Raw genomic sequence first — 20,617 nt, 5'->3', positions numbered from 1 at the left:
ATATGTTACTTGAGACATATTAGACCATTTTAGCATTATAAACCTCAAATCTAAGAAAAAACTAAAAGTAGCTAATACATCAAATAACATAAACCGCCTTTAATTGGTAGAACAGATTTTCAGATCGATTCGTCCATAAAAGACATATTTCGATATATTCATTGTAAATTTTGTTAATGTAGATGCAGTGTATACATCAAATGTTACAAATTGATAGGTATGTAAGTTCATTATGTTACACTTACTCGATCACTGTATCTTATACTGTATATTCTGTCTTTAAAAACGATCAAATGTAATCGCACAAAGGCTTCACTACTAATACAAATTGGACATTCAAATTGTAAATGATATATCGACGAATGATATGGTACATGGTATATATTCGTTTCAATTTCTGTTAATAAGCATGTGAAAAAAAATAGGCTCGTAGTGTTATCACATACTTTCACATACAGGCCACGAGCATCACTGAAGAGACATGTATTGTCGAAATGCGCATCTGGTGCAAGAAAATTGGTACCGTTTATTTATTACTACCACTGGGTCGATGCCTCTGCTGGTGGACTATTAGTTCCCGAGGGTATCACCAGCCCAGTAGCCAGTACTTCGGTACTGGCATGAAAATACGGATTTTTTGTGTTATTAAAATTTGCTGTTACAAATATTAGAAATTATTATAAATTAAGGAATGTATCTCCCTCGTGCAAAGCTCTGATTCCTTTCACGGATTTGGCTATACTTTTTGGACCTTTTGGATTATTGCTCCTCATCTTTTATATAAGCTTTGGGTTTTTAATATTTTGGCCACGAGCATCACTGAAGAGACATGTATTGTCGAAATGCGCATCTGGTGCAAGAAAATTGGTACCGTTTATTTATTATAGCTTTTTAAACGGTAAAGTTGTGCCGCATAAAATTCAGAGAATAAGAACGAACAATTTGTATATCATTGTTTGTATTTGTGCTGGACCAGACACGTATTTCGTAACAAACGATTATGGTCCGACTACATGAGAATATACTGGGTTGGTACCACATTGGGTTTTTATCGGTTGAATCATAACTTCTATCACAGGAACACGCCACTTGTCTTAAAATCAAAATCTAAACGAGCGATTTACAGATTAATAATTATAAGCCCGGTCCTCAACGCGGAGCATTGGATCACACCAAACAGCTGAAGGACGCCTCCGGGTGCAGGAATTTCTCGCTACATTGAAGACCTTTTGGTGACCTTCTGCTGTTATTATTATTTTTTTAAAATGGTCGGGTTATTGTCTTTTTGACACATTCCCCATTTCCATTCTCAATTTTATTAAAGGCCCCTGTAAAACAATTCAGACAGGAAAACCAGCGATCTTATTTTTATTTATGGTGTTGCTATCAATTCACAATTTCAACCTACGATTAATATTTATTGTATTTCATTAGCTTTTCTGTTTGTTGATAACGTTTGTATTTATCGAGTTTTTAATGCATTCCCCCTTTTTTTATCACCTTTAAAAATGTTTGTGATGTTGTTTTCATATTTCAGTCATGGAAATCGTGATAAAATGATTTAGTAAACTGCGATTATAAAATTCACAGCTTTTATCTCTTTAATATTGACAACAACGCACGACTTTCTGAATTGTTAATCCAAAACATATATCTTGATTTAATAAATCGATTATATCATACAAGGAAACGATTTAATATTTTGAGTTTAATATTAAAAAAACCAGAGTCATATGCTAACTTCGTGTAACTCAGTCTTTCGTTTGTTGTATTGCTGTTTGACGAACTGTTTGCATGTTTGCCAATTTTCATATCTCAGTGACGTTGTAACTGTCTCTTTGGTCTGAAGTTGGAATATACCCCTTTGTTTTCATCAAAAAGTGTCAAAATCAAAATTCATTTCACTTACATTGTATAACTTGAGATTTTCGAATTTTTTTCACAAAACAAAACAAACAACTTTATATTCCAGCTACAAATATATTGGTGTGTAGTACTAGTAATTTTACTTTCGAGATTTTGACATTATTCTTATTAGCAAATACATATTCAGGAATGTTCTATCAATGTAATTTATGGTCGCACTTCTATTTTGTTAGCTTGTAGCGCTACAATATTTTTTTTGTAATAGACAGTAGTCATCTTAAGTCCATTTAAGATTGTAAGGGAAAGTAATGTTATAGTAGCGCTTACTGACCATCCCGTTTGAATGGTTTTACACTAGTAATTTTGGGGCCCTTGATAGCTTTTTGTTCGGTGTTGGTCAAGCTTCCGTGTTGAAGGCCTTACATTGACCTATAATGGTTTACTTTTATAAATGTTATATGGATGGAGAGTTGTATCAATGGCACTCACATCACATCTTCCTTTATCTACTTACTGAATATAGTAAATTAACAGCAGTGGAACGGCAAGATGTTTATTGTACCCGTATGATAATAAATTGCTATCTACGACAAAATCTACAGTATAACACAATTAACTATATCGGGAAGCCAAACATTAAACTATTCCTTGAATGGTTATCATTTAAAGACGGTAAGGATCAAGAAAAAAAGAAAATAAATCTGGATTTTTTAAAAGATATGTCATTGAATAATAATGGGTCTTAATATTAATTAAAATTGTCATGTTCTATTCAATTAATTATAAAATAACACCAACAATATTTTTCTGTGTCTATTTATTCACTAAATTATCACCAAACATTTAAATTGCTCATAATATTTATCTGTTCAGCTGTTATTGAGTTCTGCATATAAAACCTGTAAATGAATAATTTGCATATTATTTAGTTTTTGGTTTATTTGATAGTTTTATTATATTTGGATGACAAATACATGGTAATCATATATTTGTCCCATAATGCTTTTTTTTTCAAATTAAATCGCACATCGTGCTACGCTATATCGCTTACTTTCCAAGTTATGACTTGAATAAAAAGTTGTTTAAAAGGCAATCATACCACATATTCTTTAACTAAGGCTTTTCTACCTCAGGCATATATTACCTTAGCTGTATTTAACAAAACTTTTAGGAATGTGGTTCCTCAATGCTCTTCAACTTCGTACTTTATTTAGCCTTTTTAACTTTTGTAAATGCGAGCGTCACTGGTGAGTCTTTTGTAGACGAAACGCGCGTCTGGCGTACAATGTATATACTAAATTTAGTCCTGGTATCTATGATGAGTTTATTTATTAACATCTTTTAAATCATGTTGAAGATGCGTGATAGCACTTTATAGTAATTGTCTTTGATAAATACGATTGACAAAATCAATAGGAATATTCTATAACTGTTTGAAGTATAGGGACTTATAATATAAAACAGATGTCGATCTCGTCCCTCGTGTACGGTCGTAAGTGAAGAACGATGGAAACACACTTTCTTCCATGACTTTTATAAACATATCAACTTCCAAGTCATGCGTGATTACTGTAAATTCAGAAATTATTGCATGCATTTATTTATGCGATTTTGTCGTTTTAGACTTATATGCGATTTTATTTTTGACGATTTTGAGAAAAATCCTGTTCAATTCATATATAATATCTCGTAATGCGAGTTAAAATTATTGCGTTTACAACTCTCTCGCATTTTTCGCATTAATAAAAAATATAAAAACCTCGCAATAATTTACGAATTTACAGTATATTGTTGTTGTATTGACTTGCATCGATGGTTTATGTGTTGAGAGTTGCAAATTATTAAACAAAAAATATCTTATCTAGACGGAACAAAAAGATATGTTTTTATTGCTTTGTTATTAAAATCGTTTAGAACAAATTATTTGCATGCAGATAGAATAATATGTTTTGTATTGAAACTATGTGTTGTTTTTAGGATGTAGTTTGGTTATTTTTGAGAAAGTTTGATTTTTTAAAGACATTTTCGGTATTCTTATTAAAACTAAATCTGCAACCTACTTGCCGCTTTGTTTCTATAAATAGGGGTGTTAGTCCGAGGGTGTGTCGACTTATTTGTATTCAATATTGTGGCATTCTGCTTAAGTATGGAGTCGTAGCTATGACGGGTGCTGGATGCCTAGCAAAAGACGCCGGGCATGTCGAGACACTTAGGTATTATTATTTTTGCGTTCATATTATTATGACAGATTTTTGTCTTCAATTTTATAATCTCACTTGATTAACGATATTTGTACAGAGGCCAAACAACTTGTGTCAATTATAGAACTGATTAAGATATAAACAGTAAAAATATGTAAGTATACTTTTAATTTGCATCATTTATGTGCACTCTTATTATTAAAATGTCAAAGCATTAATTTGGCTAGTGCAAAAATGTGAATAAAACTGATTGAGAATAAAAATAAAACAAACAAACTATAATGAAGGTTTCATGCAAATTAAACATATATCAAAGGAAAGAAAAACACGTGATCGGCTTTGAAAAATATCAAAGCAAGTTTATAAAAAGATGAAGTTGACAACATGAAATTTGCATTGAAATGAATTCGTGACCTTTTGTTCTACATTACTTGCTATATTCCATAGAAGTGCGAGAACTATCATATTATAAATTGTATGTCTTCTAAATCAAGCAAGGTATAACTAGTATTATTTAAACTAAAGAGATCACACAAAAAAAGAGATATTTTAAGTCCAATTAATAGAACAACATTAATTAGAGCTACTCGTATTGTATATGTAATACGTGTGTGTTGTGTAAGTCTTCTTGGTAGACTGCGCAACCTTTTACTGTATTGTCAAATGCAACACAAAATGTTGAAGCCATAGCTATAAAGACAACAGTTACTGTAGTATACCGCTGTTCAAAAGTTACAAATTGATTGAGAGAAAACAATTCCGGGTTACAAACTTAAATCGAGGGAACACATCAACTTTCAGAGAAAACAACAAAACAACAGAAACACTGAAGTACAACAAAAACAAACGACAATACAAAATACATTGATACGAAATATGATATAACAATTGCCATATTTCTGACTTGGTACAACACATTTCTAATTTAGAAAGAAATAGGCTTGAACCTAGTTTTGCGTTTTTTTAATAGCTTAAAATGATTCAGCATGACACAGACAAATACAAATTGTTGCAGGATAACACTTAATATAACGCAAACGATCTATTGAGACAAAAGCAGTGGTATTGGATAGAAAATAATTCCAAAACGCAAGAAGAGTGAATACATAATTCAAAATTAGAAAGTGAGTACTTTAAAAAAATATTGGCTGTTGTATCTTACCGATGTTAAATCTAGACACATAATTAACAAGAGACAAATATAAGCACCAAACAATAAATAAGTGATTTGCATGGACTTAAAAAAGAGTGGGAAAATGTGCGCCGTCAAGTTAACCATGCTTATTATCAACCTTCTGCAATGCCTTTTAACACTCAATCAAAGTGTCATAATCGGCAATTAAGCACTATTTCTGGGACTAATTGTAGACTAGACGATAATAATTCAGCATTTTTTTAGACATCATTCATAAAAAAACAAATTAAAAAAAGGTTGATGAAAAAAAATGTATAGACAATCATATTTTGTTCGTTGATTTCCATATTTAGATCTTGAATGTCAAATGATTTGTAGCTCTGAGTGGTTTTTCTTTGCGCTGCAGCCAGTTTATCGTATAGGACATCAATAATTTACCTCCTTTAGGATATTTTTGTATAATTAAATAAACATATTTCTAGTAATGGATCAATGAAAGACCTTATGAGGTATGAAGAACACTCTTACAGTTGTTTTGGAAGTCTTTGGTACGTGTTTGAAACAGCACTGATACGTTTTACATTTGATCACTCAAACTATGAAGGACCATCTATGAAATAGTACGAGTTTGACCACACGAAATCATTATCATGATTATACTGCGAAAGTATTTCTTTTTGTTTGAAAAAAAATGATTTCTTTGGTAAATAAACCAATTGTTTCATAAACTTTGTCGAGGAATTTAACGATAACTGTTTGTATGGCAAATTAAAAAAAATGTTTATGATATCTGAACAGGTCAGAGTTTATATACATTCAAAACATACATATTATCACGATACTTTAGATTAAACTTCTCTGTTTTTTCTTATTCCTGTGTTAGAAGGCTTCGGTATTTTTCCAATGAGAACATGTGGCAACTCAATAGTATATAATTGCTATTGGTTTCGGACATTTTGAGAGCACCTGCAAGCTGGTCACATTCAATTAGCCTAAACACCATGTGCAACGGTGATTTTCAACAGACTGACGCAGATGATTCATGGATTCCTGCACTTTCAATGTTGTAAGTATCAAAAATTGGATCACTTGCTGTTATCAAGGTCCGCACCCTTCACAAGTCACGTGATTCTAACTGTGCTAGTTATATATATTAACAACCTTTATTTGCTTTTATTGTGATACTTATTTCCAAACCTACAAATATAACAGTTATCTGCTATGCTATGTTCTTCTCTCAATTTATAAAACCATCAATTTTCATTAGCAGCTCAGCTAAGGTAATCTTCTTCAATTTACCCCTTGTTCAGTTAAAATTCACAATTAAGACGAAATGTGAATATTGACTTATTTTTTTCTTTTTTTTTAAATTAACATACTGTTTATAGCTATATGTGCTACTCATGAAATAGAAAATGCAACACATATTATTTTCCGTGTCTCTTAATTTTTCTTTATTTTATTTCATCAACAGATGGAATTACGACAACCCTAAATTTCAACAAAATATTCTCCAAGTAATGGCATCGTTCATTATACATTGATTTGGTGAACAAATTATCTCCAATTTTACTGACGAAACTTACAACCATTTTTACACAACATATTATCATACGCAGTCACTTCCTGCATCAATTCTGTACTTTGATCCTTGAGACTTTATAAAAAAACCAATGTTCTATTCCATCTGTTTAACAGAAGAACCCTCTTACACGAAAAACTAATATAATAAAAAAGAGAGTATTAACTAAACATGCAGCATGTTTTAACAGACGACGCTCATTGTATTGTTTGCGTGTAAACATTGTCAATTTAAAAGTCTATGTTTACTTTAAGTATTAGTTTTATGCAATATATGTGATCGAATACTCCAATCTCCAAGGAAGGTTTGTTGTTTAAAAAAGAATTCAATTGGTGTGTTGGATGTTCCACTTAGTATACTAAATAGTTAAGATGCAGATGCATACAAATCTATGGATGACTTACATATTAAAAAAATAATTACGAATACCAGTACTCAAATTTTACTATTAGTATACTATCATGACTATTGTACCTTTCAACTTACCAATTTACGAAACACTATGTAGAAAGTTAAAGAGGTTAACTAATTCACCCCATAGATCCGTCAAATCATTTAACAAATCCCACTCATTACAAAGAAACGCATATTAAAAAATCCAGCATGAAAACACGTACGGTGATAGCTTTTCCGTTTACTCAATTTAAACTACTGAGTAGTATTATACCCTTCAATACATACCAATTAACAGAAACACTTTGTAGATAATATATGGAAGGTTACCCAAATCACCATAAGTTGTGTACAGTACATCAACCAAATCATTTACCTAAATTGCACTACTTACAAAGAAATCCCATTTAAACAGCAGTTAAACACATGATAGCCTTTCTCAATTTAGGCAAAACATAGTTTTTGCACGTGCACAGACTAAACTTTGCCTTTCTAGACCTTAGTTTGTTACAGTAAAACACATGATATAAGATACACAATGCAACAAGCATCATTATGACAACTACGTTGTAGTTGGAATAAAAGACGGTATAGTATTTGGCAAGCATGGTCAAGTGTGCCCACCCTATACTAGAAAGTATTTACATATGTTGGTTGCTCTAAGGGGAAATACGAAATAACACCCGTCAAGATCATGACGTTTCGTCAAACTCTATTACATCAGGGTAGGATAAATCATTCATTGATATCACCCCTCCTAACATGCTTCTACGTTTTGATTTGATCAGACATGTAGTCTGAATCGACCAAAACAGTTTGAAACTATGTTAAGGATTATGTACCCTTGTGTTGCTTCAATGCTAAACATATGGAAATTTTATAGAAAATCCAGAGCCTTTATCTTTGTTGTATCATATTTTGCAATGTGATGACCGATAGATAAGGATTATTGCATACAGTGCTAGCATGGATTTCCTTAAAACAAATTTATTAAATTTTTATTTGGATGGAGAGTTGTCTCACCGGCACTCATACCACATCTTCCTATATCTATGTAATGGAATACCCAATTGGCCAATACGTTTTTTTTCTGTATTTGCCAAAAAGTATTATTATTGTTATCATACTGACGTCACCACTAATGCAGATTCTTATTTATCCGTATAACCGTAACAGTTGTTTCGATCAACAAATTGGAATGATTATATAAATAAAGCTGTTTTAGGACCACATTTGTACACATCTGTATCCTTATATAACGTATGTGTTTCTATTTGTCAGTCCATAATTGCTAACATAAAATCAGTCATTCTGTTTATGTACAGGTAAGGTTATAAAGCATGCCAGTTATTCAAGCCATCAAAGAGAATGAGATGTAATATAATAAAAGATCTATAAATAGAAGACAACTATTACAGAGGAAAAACCTAATTTAGTCTTTGAAAATATATCAAAGAAAATAATAAAAAAATATAGTTGATAAAGAAGAAATGTACATTTTTTATTTCATTAAAACATAAACGCGGATTATTTGGCAATTTAGTAGTTCAGTCGTTGCGCAACACCAATTGCTTTTCAAAAAAAGTCTACTGTTGTTTCAAAGCTGAAATTTTGGTTAAATTCAAATATGTTTGACATTATGTGTATAATACATTGTATAGTAATCTTTTAAAGACTATTTTCGGCCTCTTCATGCTTTTAAAAAAAAAAAGATAATTGAAAACTTTATATAGTAATACAAAAACTACAAATATATGTCGAATAATCAAACAAAATAATTGTTTGTGATTTTGAAAAAAAGACAAATGGTAGAATACTTAACAACATAATGATATATCGGAGTGGAATACCAACTTGACGAAAGTTCCTACGTTAGACTGTCTTAAATGAGGTATTTGAATCATTTTTATTAATAGGGCAATAATTTTATAAATTACAAGCAAGATATTTCAAATTGTCGTTTCAAAATTAACGAAAAGATAAAAGTTATATAGTTTGTCCTTGAAAATTTATCTTTGTAGATATTTAAAGGATTTTACTCTTTAGACAAACTCTTTAACAATGGTTCTTTTGTCTTACAATAATCCACAAGAAAGTAATAACTTTAAATGGTTAATAAAAAAAAACAAAGCTAGTACGGTAATTAACAAATGGTTCCGACATATGGTTGTCATAAAATGTTTTCGGGTACGGTAATTGTAAAAAAGAAACCTCCATGGTTCAAAACAAAGGTGGAGATAAAGATACTGATAGTGATATTTCAAACTACTGTTTTACATTAAGAGTATGATAAAAGAAAATATCCAGAAATCAACGCCACTTTGCTTATTTGAATATAATACTAAAGAATTTGCATACGGGTCACGGAAATTATATTAAAATGATAGGGAATTTTAAAAAAACGTGTCTGTTTTAATTTTTATTTAAGTGATAAACAGGTTTCGGGGCAGCAAATAAGTATACACAATAATAAACACCATTTAAACGAAACATAATGACTGTTGTTGCAAAAATCAAGGTTCGAGAGGCTTTTAGCCTTTTATGGTAAAATACAGGCTGAAATGGTTGAAACGTCATAATTGCAAACTTCGTGTTGAAAATTGGCTTACAAGGTCATTAGAAAATAGATTGCCGGGGTGAAATTTGAAACTTGAATGTCCAAAGAATAAGCAAGTCCAAACCTTGTGTGTGTAGTCGTTGAACTCTAGGAACCCACGTAAAGTTAAAATGCCCCTATTTCAAGAAAAATAAACACACGAAAACATGAAAAATTCACTAAATTCGCGTTCATTGTTTATATTTTGCCTGACAACTTTACAGAAATTTCAAAGTGATTGTAAATAAGGACTCTGTAACGGGAAACTAATGATATCCGCTTTTTAAAGATTTTAGCGATATCAAGCCAGTCCAGTTTATACTATTACATGTATCACGTGGTATAATTATCATTTACAAATTATGAATATCAATCAGCAAAATCACTACTAATTTCTGGCTAGGATTATATAATTTCAAGTTTAAACATATTATTTTATTTAATAGTTTAACATCATATACAGGCCAGCTGTTACATTTGATATTGCACTGACCTACTAAATTCGAAATTATTTTGCCTGAAATCTAAAATTATGCATCGGATAAAACATTTTTGGAAAATATTGCTGTGTCAAACTTTTGTTTATAATCCCTGCAGAATAAAAAATGAAAAAAAAAATGTGAAATTTGTCAATAAAACAACACGACCAAAGATCAGAAAATTAGCCCAATGCTACCAATGAGGCCCCACCATGGCGATACAGTTCCGTACCGGGAAGCGGAATGCGGCTGACCCCTCAACGAACATCTGCACTTATAAATTGAAAATGGAAGTTACACTTAATTCCAGTACATTTAGAATTAATTAACTGAAATTTGAAGATATATTTTTATGAAGAGCAGAGCTTATGACTCGGAACAGGGGCACCACTTTTTTTTTTTTATTAAACATGTTCTATGTGAACTTAACACTCCTCTTTACTATCGGCTCATTTTAAATAGAATACACAAACACACGACAATACTTTCACTAAAATTCAGCTTAAAAGAAATGCGTGTCCTATGTCAGAAAATGAAACTTTATTTCCGGTAACCTCGAAGCTTTATCATGCAACATTGCAAAGTCCAATTAACAATTGAAAGTGTCTGCCCACAGCAATGAATACTCTTCCAAAAGATATTTTAATAGGAGTGAATGTTTTAGAAGACATTGAACTTGTTTATACCAATTAAGGATCTTTTAAATGTTGCGCATGTGAGTTACTCATCAAACTGTATGCTTGATTAAACCAACAAGTTCAATGTACAAAATTAATTTTCAAATTACATCTTTAATTTCCCTAGAGTATTGCTTGTTTTTGTCAAAGGATGTTAACTGCTCTGTCAGATTTTATGGTGTCATACCTTAAATATATCAATGACTTATCGTTATACAATACATATACCATGATTACACTTTAAAAAGAAGTAAAAGTGTATGTTCTTAATATAAAATATACTTTGTGCTCTGATCTGTAAATTAACCGATTGTGTCATTTTTTTCAGAAAATGAATTTACATGGAGGAAGCGGCATAAACAACAGAAGATGCTCACCCTGTCGATGTCGGATTACAAATGTATCGAGATTTCAAGTTTAAAGTATTGAACCACTAGTTCAGACCCGGTCGGGAAAAAAAATTCAAGAAAGTAGTACATATTTTAACCATAATAGTGTCTATCCATAGCTTAATCTCTGTCAATAGAGATAGATTGGGTATCAAATGAAAGCGTGAAGACTTATAATTACCGTACAACCCTTCTAAAAAGTTTCTTTCGATAATAAAAAAGCATTTGAATTCAATAGGCCAGCCGACTTGTCATATTGTTCAGATCATAATTATCTGTTTTGCACTTTTACACTTCCTGGAATCAGAAAGCTCTCCTATAGGATTTTCTTATTCCAGGAATAGATTACCTTAGCCGTATTTGTCACAACTTTTTTGCAATTTTTGGTTCTCAATGCTATTCAACTTTGTACATGCTTGGCTTAATAACTTTTTTTATATGAGCATCATTGACGAGTCTCATGTATACGAAACGCGCGTCTGGCGTATTGAATAATAAATTCTAGTATCTTTGATAACTATATAGAATTAAAAGTATGTAGAATTTTTCAGCACAAGTCGGAAGAGGATATTGTTTTGACATTAAATACCTGCCACTTTATTTGAACTTAAGACAGGTTATTTATTAAAATTCTGAAGGGAATAACATACAAAACAATAGGGTTATGAATAAGTAGTTGTATACCTTAAGTAAGGTGAAGCACACTTTATAAAATGTAATCATACAAGGCGCTTTTCTAATTGATGTTCGACGGAACTATTAAACATAAAAATGTGAATTTAAGAAATAAAACGTTGTATTTCATGTCTAAAATGGGACAAAACAAATATTTCATATGCATAGCTTTTTTCAACTTTTCCTGTAGGAGAGTGAACCTCAGTTTCTTAAATATGTTTTTCTCGAAATATTGAAAATGGTATATTTTAAGTACTGATTACTGACATACATTAGCTATTTATTGTCTAGTTCTTCCCCATAACATTCATATACAAACTGTGAAAAACAAAATTTTCGTTATGTGAAACTCTGTTGATAATGGTTGACTTGAGAAATAAACAAAACTTATATAGAAAACACCACGGGAATGCATTAACAAAGGTCTTTGTCCTAATTATTGAAGCCTCAATGAATCGTTTGTAATAAACAAAAAGCACGTCTGACGTATATAATTATACGGCTATAATACTAGATGATCCTTCTTGTTTGCATGTAGGGTGACCTATAGTTGTTAACGTCTGTGTCATTTTGGTCTTTTGTGGGTAGTTGTCTCATTGGCAATCATGCCACATCTTCTTTTTCATACATAATAACATTTTTCGAAAAATATAGGTACATCATATCATCTTTCGCATGTGTCATGTATATACATGTATACAACGGAACAACTGATCAATCAATACTAAAAACGTAATGAAATTAAAATGACAATGTGTATATGATTTTAAATGTACTTTGAAAATCGGCATGTTGAAAGCTGATACATGTACAATTCAGATATCTGGTTTCTTTAAAATTAAACCTAAGGTGACATTTTTAGAAAGCTGTAAAAATTGCCAAATTTGGTTGAACAGAAACGGACTATTTATTGGTGGTCTGATATATAATATTTAATTTAAACAGATGAAGTGCAGTTTTACTGCATTTGAAAGATGGCGAAACGAAGAGGAAAATAACGCGAAATATACATTTAAGTTTGTCTTAAAGGACTACAGTACTGTCAGTATTGCAGAAAATCAGAGATACATTTTTTATGAAGATTACTATTTGTTATTTCTTTTTTTTAAATTATGATATATTTTTGTATCTTAAAAAGGCCTTTGACATTGCAGAATTCTAGATCAATAAAACATCGTTTGAAATGTTTTAAAATTCGAAATGCAATGTTTTAATTTGGTTTTCAAATTGCATTATCAAAAAGCAAATACAATTTAAGAAAAAAAGAGAGTTAAGAAAATAAAAGCCGATGAACGATGGTGTATTCCTTCACAAACTAAGACTCTTAATCTAATAATCTAATAAATACCGTATCAAGGTTCTGTTAGCGCTTCGTATATACACATTTTCTATTTCGGTTTTGCAACAGCGATTTTTAAATTTGCTGCATCAAACAATACAGCGACTGTTGCAAATTGTAAGAAAAATCTTGTAAGGAAACAACAATTTAACTTCAAGAAAAAACATACTTCTCTTAGAAGTTAAATCATCGTTGCATAAACGTCGTTGAAAGTTTTTATTTCTGTGCAATTTGAAATCAATTTTTGAGAAAAGATTACATCGCATGGCTTCTTGAATGAAAATAAACTAACCCAGGAAACAGTACTCCTGGGAAATTAACAAATGCTTTTTTCAAAAAGACGTCGTAGCTCAAACTTGAAATTAGTTTACATATTCACTTAAATGCATTCGTATTTCTATGGAATTTATTTACAATTTTAACTGAAATACAAATAAACAAATAACTTTAATGAAATGCTACTGACAGTTGCATTTGAAAATTATAATCACATTAATATAAAACACATTTCAAAAGTTTTTTGATATTCAAATATATAATCAAATCATCAAAGATGGTTTTTTTAAGTAAATCATGTATTATTGATATTTTTTTTCACATTTTCAAAGATATTTACAAATTGAAGTCGAGATTCATTTATATATTGTTTGAATGTTGAAAAGGGTGAACAGATTTGATATGTAAATTCAAAATTCGATTAAAGACATACCGTATTCAAAGGATGCAATAAAAATTCAAAACCATATCCTAACTTTTGGTACACTATTGAAAAATGACGAAAAATTAAGTTTTGTGTCACACGCCATACAATTTCATGATCACATAGAGTCAAAAGGTTACAAGCCGGAATCAGACACAATCATAATTTTTACAGACCAGACAATTCATGTAAAAATATAAGACCGACGAAATTAGCCGAATACAGGTTCTTCTAATCTGAGAAACAGTTAAACAGATTTTATATTATTTTATATATATTTTGTATATTATTTATTAGACACATAGAATCTCAAAATATACATTAAAAAATTATGGGGTTCTACATTGATATAAGTACCTGGTTTAACTGTACGTCAATTTTCGATTTGTAAAAGTAAAATAACCAACAACAAAAAACTCACTCCTATGGAAATCCACAACGGAAAGTTGTTTTTTTATAAAATTACACAATGATAACCTCAAACAAACATAACATGGAAACAAACTGTCATATCAATGAATTTGTACAGGCATTTCTTTATGTAGAAAATGGTGGATTAATTCTGGTTTATAATAAAATTAAGAAAGGAAATGGGAAATGTGTCATAGCGACAACAATCCGACTATAGAGCAGAAAACATATAAGTTTGTTAAAGCTATTACTTGTATGACAGACGAATAGAATTCCATTAGATTGCAACAATGTGTGAGCAAAGCAAAGCAAATATAAAAATGAATCATGGGTTCTGAAATTTGAATTCCTATTTTTCATAGCAGCTCATTATACAATATTTTTCAAATTATAAATGACAGAACTCCAATTACTAGTACGTGTAATATGCAAAAAAATGTATTTAAAAAGATATTTTCTACAGTATGCATATATACTGAATAACATTTTTATGCTTCGGATGCACCTGATAAATGTAAAAAGAAAATACAGAAATGTTAACGTTATTTAAAAATACAAATAATCAACAAGTCAACAACAGTTACAGCTCACAACCCATTACAATAGAAACGAACTTGTAAGCAAGAAAATCACATAAAAAATAAAATAATAACGTATACAGAAACAATACATAACTTTGAACAGAACTAAACTCTATGATAGAACTGGTGTCAACATTTGATAAGTCTTTCAGTACTTTGTGTTGGGTAGTAAGTAGTTTACTTCGTGCAAACGATGTTCACTTTTAAAACTCAGTGGATGCCATATACAATGGTTTTAAAAACAAGTATTTGAACTTTACATAGTGTTCATCTTTCATTACCAGATGTCTACATTGATAAGAATCATGTCTATCTATGGTTGTTCCTGATATTGTATTCTATAGTGAGGTCAGTACGGTCGCTTTGGTAATATCTACTTGTGTATTATAATTAGATAAGCATGATCATGGCATTAAAAGTTCTGTTATCTTCTTATCTGTAGTCAAGTAAGATCGATGGTCTAATGATTGTTCAAATATAACATGGATCTAGCGATACATTTAATCTTCCTTTGTTTGTGTAAAGAAGCAGCTTCTGGAGATGTTTCTATAAAAGGCAAGTTAAAACAACTGTCATATAAGGTGCAATTGGCTGGGTAATTTATCAACATAAAGTCTGAACATTTGAATGTGCTCAAGGAGCAATAATGTACATTTGATGTCTTATCTTTAAACTGTCACACATTTTAATTCTCTAGATGTTCCTATCAATAATGGTATTGGCCTTGTTCGGCTTGGGATAAAAATAATCAGATTCAAAAGCTTAAATGAATGTTTATAGTTGATGAGATAAGAAAGTTTAAATGGGAATAGAAATAGCTTGAAATGAAGTTAATGATTCATGGTTTAATAAAAGCGATGCGTGTTTATTGTGATAGTAACTTCACTCATTGTAGCGTTAGACTTTTTCTAAAACTTGTAAGGCTACTAGTCTACAATGGCTTTTGAGATAAACAGTCCTCAAGAAAGGACAATGACCCAATGATAACGATAAAAACAAATTGCAGAAGTGTTAAACACCCGAAGAGCTGACACGATAACATTAAATGAACAACATCAAAGACTTTACGATATTTATCAGAGAACCATTAACTGTAAAGTTTGCTAAAATGTTTTAAAAAAACACCATACAGTCCACATTTGGGAAACGAAATATCAATACCATCTTATATTTTTCAAGACTGTATTTAAAACATCTTGTTTGCCTTTCGTATTTATTGAAACCATTGGTTTTCGTGACTGTTACACATACTTGATACAATAAGTTAAACTATGTTCTAGTGTTCTGCTTGCATACCACTTTCATAAATGATGGCAGGGTTCAGCTATTTATGCACATCTTATACTTACATAATTTTTACGACTATCCAATACAAATTGTCTGTAATTTAGTAATCGGTTATATTCTCCCATACTTTAGTTTTTTTTGCTCTATTTTTGTTTTTGTTTTCTTCTTATAAATTGTGCATAAAAAATGCAGTATAAACATACGAACTGCACCTGTTAATACTTATTAATACCTTACATCTTTCACAGATATGAAAACTCAGATCGATAATTTCACAATAAACAGCATAAGATTTTTTAAATAACGAGCGGCGTCCGCTTGTTCGTCATTTCCTTATCCTTGATCTTTCCTGTATTTGCTACACTGGATATAGGTAGAAGATATTTATCATGCGGTATCACAGATTCTGTGTTGCATTCAGGCAGTTGTTTTCCAGTCGTTCTATTTGTTGACCGATCCAATTTAACTCTCTATAAAAGTATCATTAATTTAGAAGTCTTGGACGTTTGTAATTTCAGAGTTATAATAAAGGCTCCTATTGTACTTCCTGCTTTGTACCGCACGTGCACGCCATCTACCAATATTTAGACTGCAAACGTTGTCTTCCGTCTCATATTGATACCTTAAATATGTGCATTTGTGATACTGCTGCTGTCATGCAATGGTTTACATACCGTATAGCGGGTTATTTTCGCGGGGTGCAAATTTTCGCTTATTTTCGCGGACAGAACTTAATCGCCAAAATAAATTCCGCCAAATTAAAAGTGTTCATACAAAGGTATTAATAAAAGTTTTTAATCCGCCAAAATAATAACCGCAAAATATTTCGTATACCTTGTTCAATGAAAATCGCGAAATTTCACACCCGCGAAAATAACCCGCTATACGGTATTTTCTAATATCTTTAATGAAGGGTTGGTTAAAAAATTGAAAACAACACGATTAATACTTTTATGCGTCCGAAGCGCTTTTTTGAATTAACCTACATCAGAAACGCTCAAAGCCAAGCATTTGAAATCCGATGCTGGATAAGTACCGAAACCGTTGAAGAGCTATATGTCAAAAATACCTAAAATAAATAGCCAAATTCATCTAACGCCATCTTTGCCTGAGGGAGTTGAAAGATTAGTTATAATATTGATACATACTTTTTTTATTGTTACCGTTTTATATCAAAACGCGTTTAAAAGAGGAGCAGGGATACTAAAATGATAATACAATTGAAAAAACGAAAAGCGACAAAATGACAAAGAATTCATTAAATTCAATAACACAGACATTTTAATTTCTTTTTAAAATATTATTTTTTGTTTATTTTATTTCCTACGAGTTTGTTGCGAACATAATGGCAAAACTAGAAAAAAATATATAGTATTTAAACAGTATTTTAATTTAGTATTATAATTCCATTATTACGTTCACAACGATAAGATAAAACTCATAAATGTAGGATAATTACAAAATTCAAGTATATGAAAAAATACCTATATGTAAATGATGTAGTACACAAAAGGTTCATCACATCAAATAGTAAACAACATCGAATAGTATGAGTTATTGTTAAGGTCTATATCTTTTTATATTTCACTTATGATTTTAGATACAAGATATAATGAAAATTCTGCCACACTGGTAACAGCTATTTATGACATTGGCAGAGGCAACTGGAATAATTGGAAAAGATCGTTCATGACATATATCCAGTACTTTTTGCATATCTTAAAATTGAATGCAAAACTTGTTGTTTTTTGTGAAAAGTCAACAGAAAAGTTAATAAGAAAACAATATAGTGAACTGATACATTCAAATATTGTTTTTATGGTGAAACGATTTTCAAAAATTGAGTTCAATAGATACAGACAAATTATATACAATGTTATAGAAACAGATGAGTTTAAAGAAAATAACACCATGCTACAAAACCCAGAAGGGTTTTCGGTAGACTATATCATTCTAACGAATAATAAGCTGTCTTTCTTAAAGGATGCCATTGAAGTTAACATATTCAATACCTCTCATTTTTTTTGGATAGATGGCGGTTATGGTCATGGCGATGAACACATATTTCATAATGTTCAAGGGTGGACACCATCAAAACTTCTTGCCTTAAACAAAACAGTAACGTTCATACAACTACACGGCACAGAAATGTATAAAAAGTATGGGATTAGATTACACAAGGAAAGTATTGACCCTGCATTACCTGGAGGCTTTTGTGGCGGACATCAATCGGCTGTATTAGAATTGTACCACCTTTATAACAAAAAGTTCCGGTCATTGTTAATTGAAAATGTTTTAGATGATGATCAAAACGTATTTTTATTTTGTTATTTTGAAACACCACGTCTATTCAATTTGGTAAAAGGTAGTTGGTTTGACGCATTCAAACTGTTTGGATAAATGGAAATAACATTTAATAAATGTGTGTGCTGTAAAAGCGATTTATTGAATTAACATTCACCTGTTCAGCTTAAACTCAAACACTTGATCAGCAAAGGCTATATGAATACATGCCATGCAACTTATTTCGGAATCTATATGAGCAGATAGCAGCTACAAATATAAAGCGAAATTGACAATATCTATCCTAAATGTGGTGTACATAATTATAACTAAAACTACAAGTCATGAGTTCTAGATATCTGACACCATGCATTATCTGTTTTACTTTTTTTCCTATAACCTGTTTGTCAAGGGGTTTTGTGGGATGCTGTTTCATGTCGGTTTTATCCTCTTCAATAGTTTGGTATTTTAAATAGTTTAGTTTCTTTTTCACAACGGCTATTATCGTGGTCATGTTGGTCAGCTGTTTGACCTACTGAACACTTTGATGAAGTACTGGTCAATAAATCGGTGACAAGAACCAAGAACTGTGAAAAGGCGGCTCATTATCCATCACTACGAATACAGGTTTACAGATGTCAGTCGGCATAACATTACGCTAACATCAATTTGAGTTTTGTAGTATAGACTAACTCGGGCATTTACACCTATCAGAATCAAAATCAAACAGCGTTGAAATGGATTTTGTTTTCAAAAGTAGTAGGCCAGTAAGCCATCTATCAGTACACCAGTATCGTAGATAACAGGTAGAGAGGATCTGACCATGCACGTCTATACAGAGTTAAAGACTGCGACATGACTGATCCATGATGGATATAGCCTTTTACTTTTATCGTTGTTCCTGGTTTTTTTTGTTTTGTTTAATAAAAAAAAATTATTTAAATCATATTGATTTATTCCCTCCGCATTCTGACTTTTTGTTTAAGGAGATAATTCAGCATCCTCATTCGATAGTAAAGGGTTTTTAATTGTTACATTAGTGTTACCCATATTTTGATTTTTCTGATATCTAAATTCTTATAAAAAAAAATATAAATGAAATTTGTATATATAAATGTATATGTGAAAATAAACCTGAATATTAAACAAAATAAAATTGAAAAAAAGTACATTGAAAATCATTTATGATTACCGCCTTGGTTACTTAGCTTATGAAACCCAATATTGAACCGTAAAATTAAACAAAAAACTTATGAACGATGTAAGCTTTATTACTGTGTATGCCAAATTCACTTTTCGCCAACATTAAACTCATCAGTGATGCTTAAATCAAACAACTGCAAGTCCAACTCAAATACGAAGTAGATGAGCACACTAAGCAGAACACTTCAAAGCATAACGTGTTTGTATAATTTTATACAAAAACATTACTTGAGAGATAAGTTTTTTCCCCATGTTTCAAGAAGTACATCAACAGAAAAGTTCTGCTATATAAGATATCAATAAATTTGAACTTAGAAACATTAGTTTTTATAAATTCCATTCAATCTTTTGCATGATTTTGCAGTCACAATACCATATTTCAGGAAGAAGGCAATGATGCGAAAATTACATGGCAACGGTCAACAAGAAAAACCATAAACAAACAACTGCGTGATGAAAAATTCAAAATTGCGACATATTTATTGTTCGTTTCTTATTAACTGGAAGTCATGTACATACTAAAATCTAAAAACGACCGGTTCATGGAATTGATTTAATTAAAGAAATACCAAAGAGGGCAATGATATATGCATAAAATAATCCTATAATAACAACAAAGGAATATCAGATGGACTAAAGCTATGCTTAAGATGATTAAAGAATCCATATATATCACTGTGAGAGCAACGAGTTCTTTATACTCAAATGTTGATTGGTGTAGTGGGTTGGCATCAATAACTTACAGTGACTATTACAAAGTTTTACGCAATTAAATAGTTACTTATTTGAATTGGTTCATCGTTTTCGTCAAGATGGTGTA

The 20,617-nt window shown here is 30.9% G+C and overlaps 1 protein-coding gene across 1 annotated transcript; it reads left to right on the top strand.

Moving 5' to 3' along the window:
- Positions 1-15,461: 15,461 nt before the first annotated feature.
- On the top strand, positions 15,462-19,108 carry LOC134684093 (protein HtrL-like). The gene is made up of 2 exons (XM_063543374.1): positions 15,462-15,579; positions 17,912-19,108. The coding sequence occupies exons 1-2, from the start codon at positions 15,507-15,509 to the stop codon at positions 18,709-18,711; spliced, it is 873 nt and encodes a 290-aa protein (XP_063399444.1). The 5' UTR covers positions 15,462-15,506; the 3' UTR covers positions 18,712-19,108.
- The last annotated feature ends 1,509 nt before the right edge of the window (positions 19,109-20,617 follow it).

This window comes from Mytilus trossulus, chromosome 9 (assembly GCF_036588685.1).
Source record: "Mytilus trossulus isolate FHL-02 chromosome 9, PNRI_Mtr1.1.1.hap1, whole genome shotgun sequence".
Lineage (NCBI taxonomy): Eukaryota > Metazoa > Mollusca > Bivalvia > Mytilida > Mytilidae > Mytilus > Mytilus trossulus.
Note: the sequence above shows the minus strand (reverse complement) of the source record. Positions and strands in the feature narration are given on the sequence as shown.

What these genes read in the sequence shown, in the direction of transcription:
- LOC134684093 (XM_063543374.1), top strand. Translation starts at nt 15,507, where the DNA reads ATGGATCTAGCGATACATTTAATCTTCCTTTGTTTGTGTAAAGAAGCA. An exon ending in TGGAGATGTTTCTATAAAAG is followed by an intron (nt 15,580 to 17,911) that starts GCAAGTTAAAAC and finishes TTATGATTTTAG; the next exon opens with ATACAAGATATAATGAAAAT.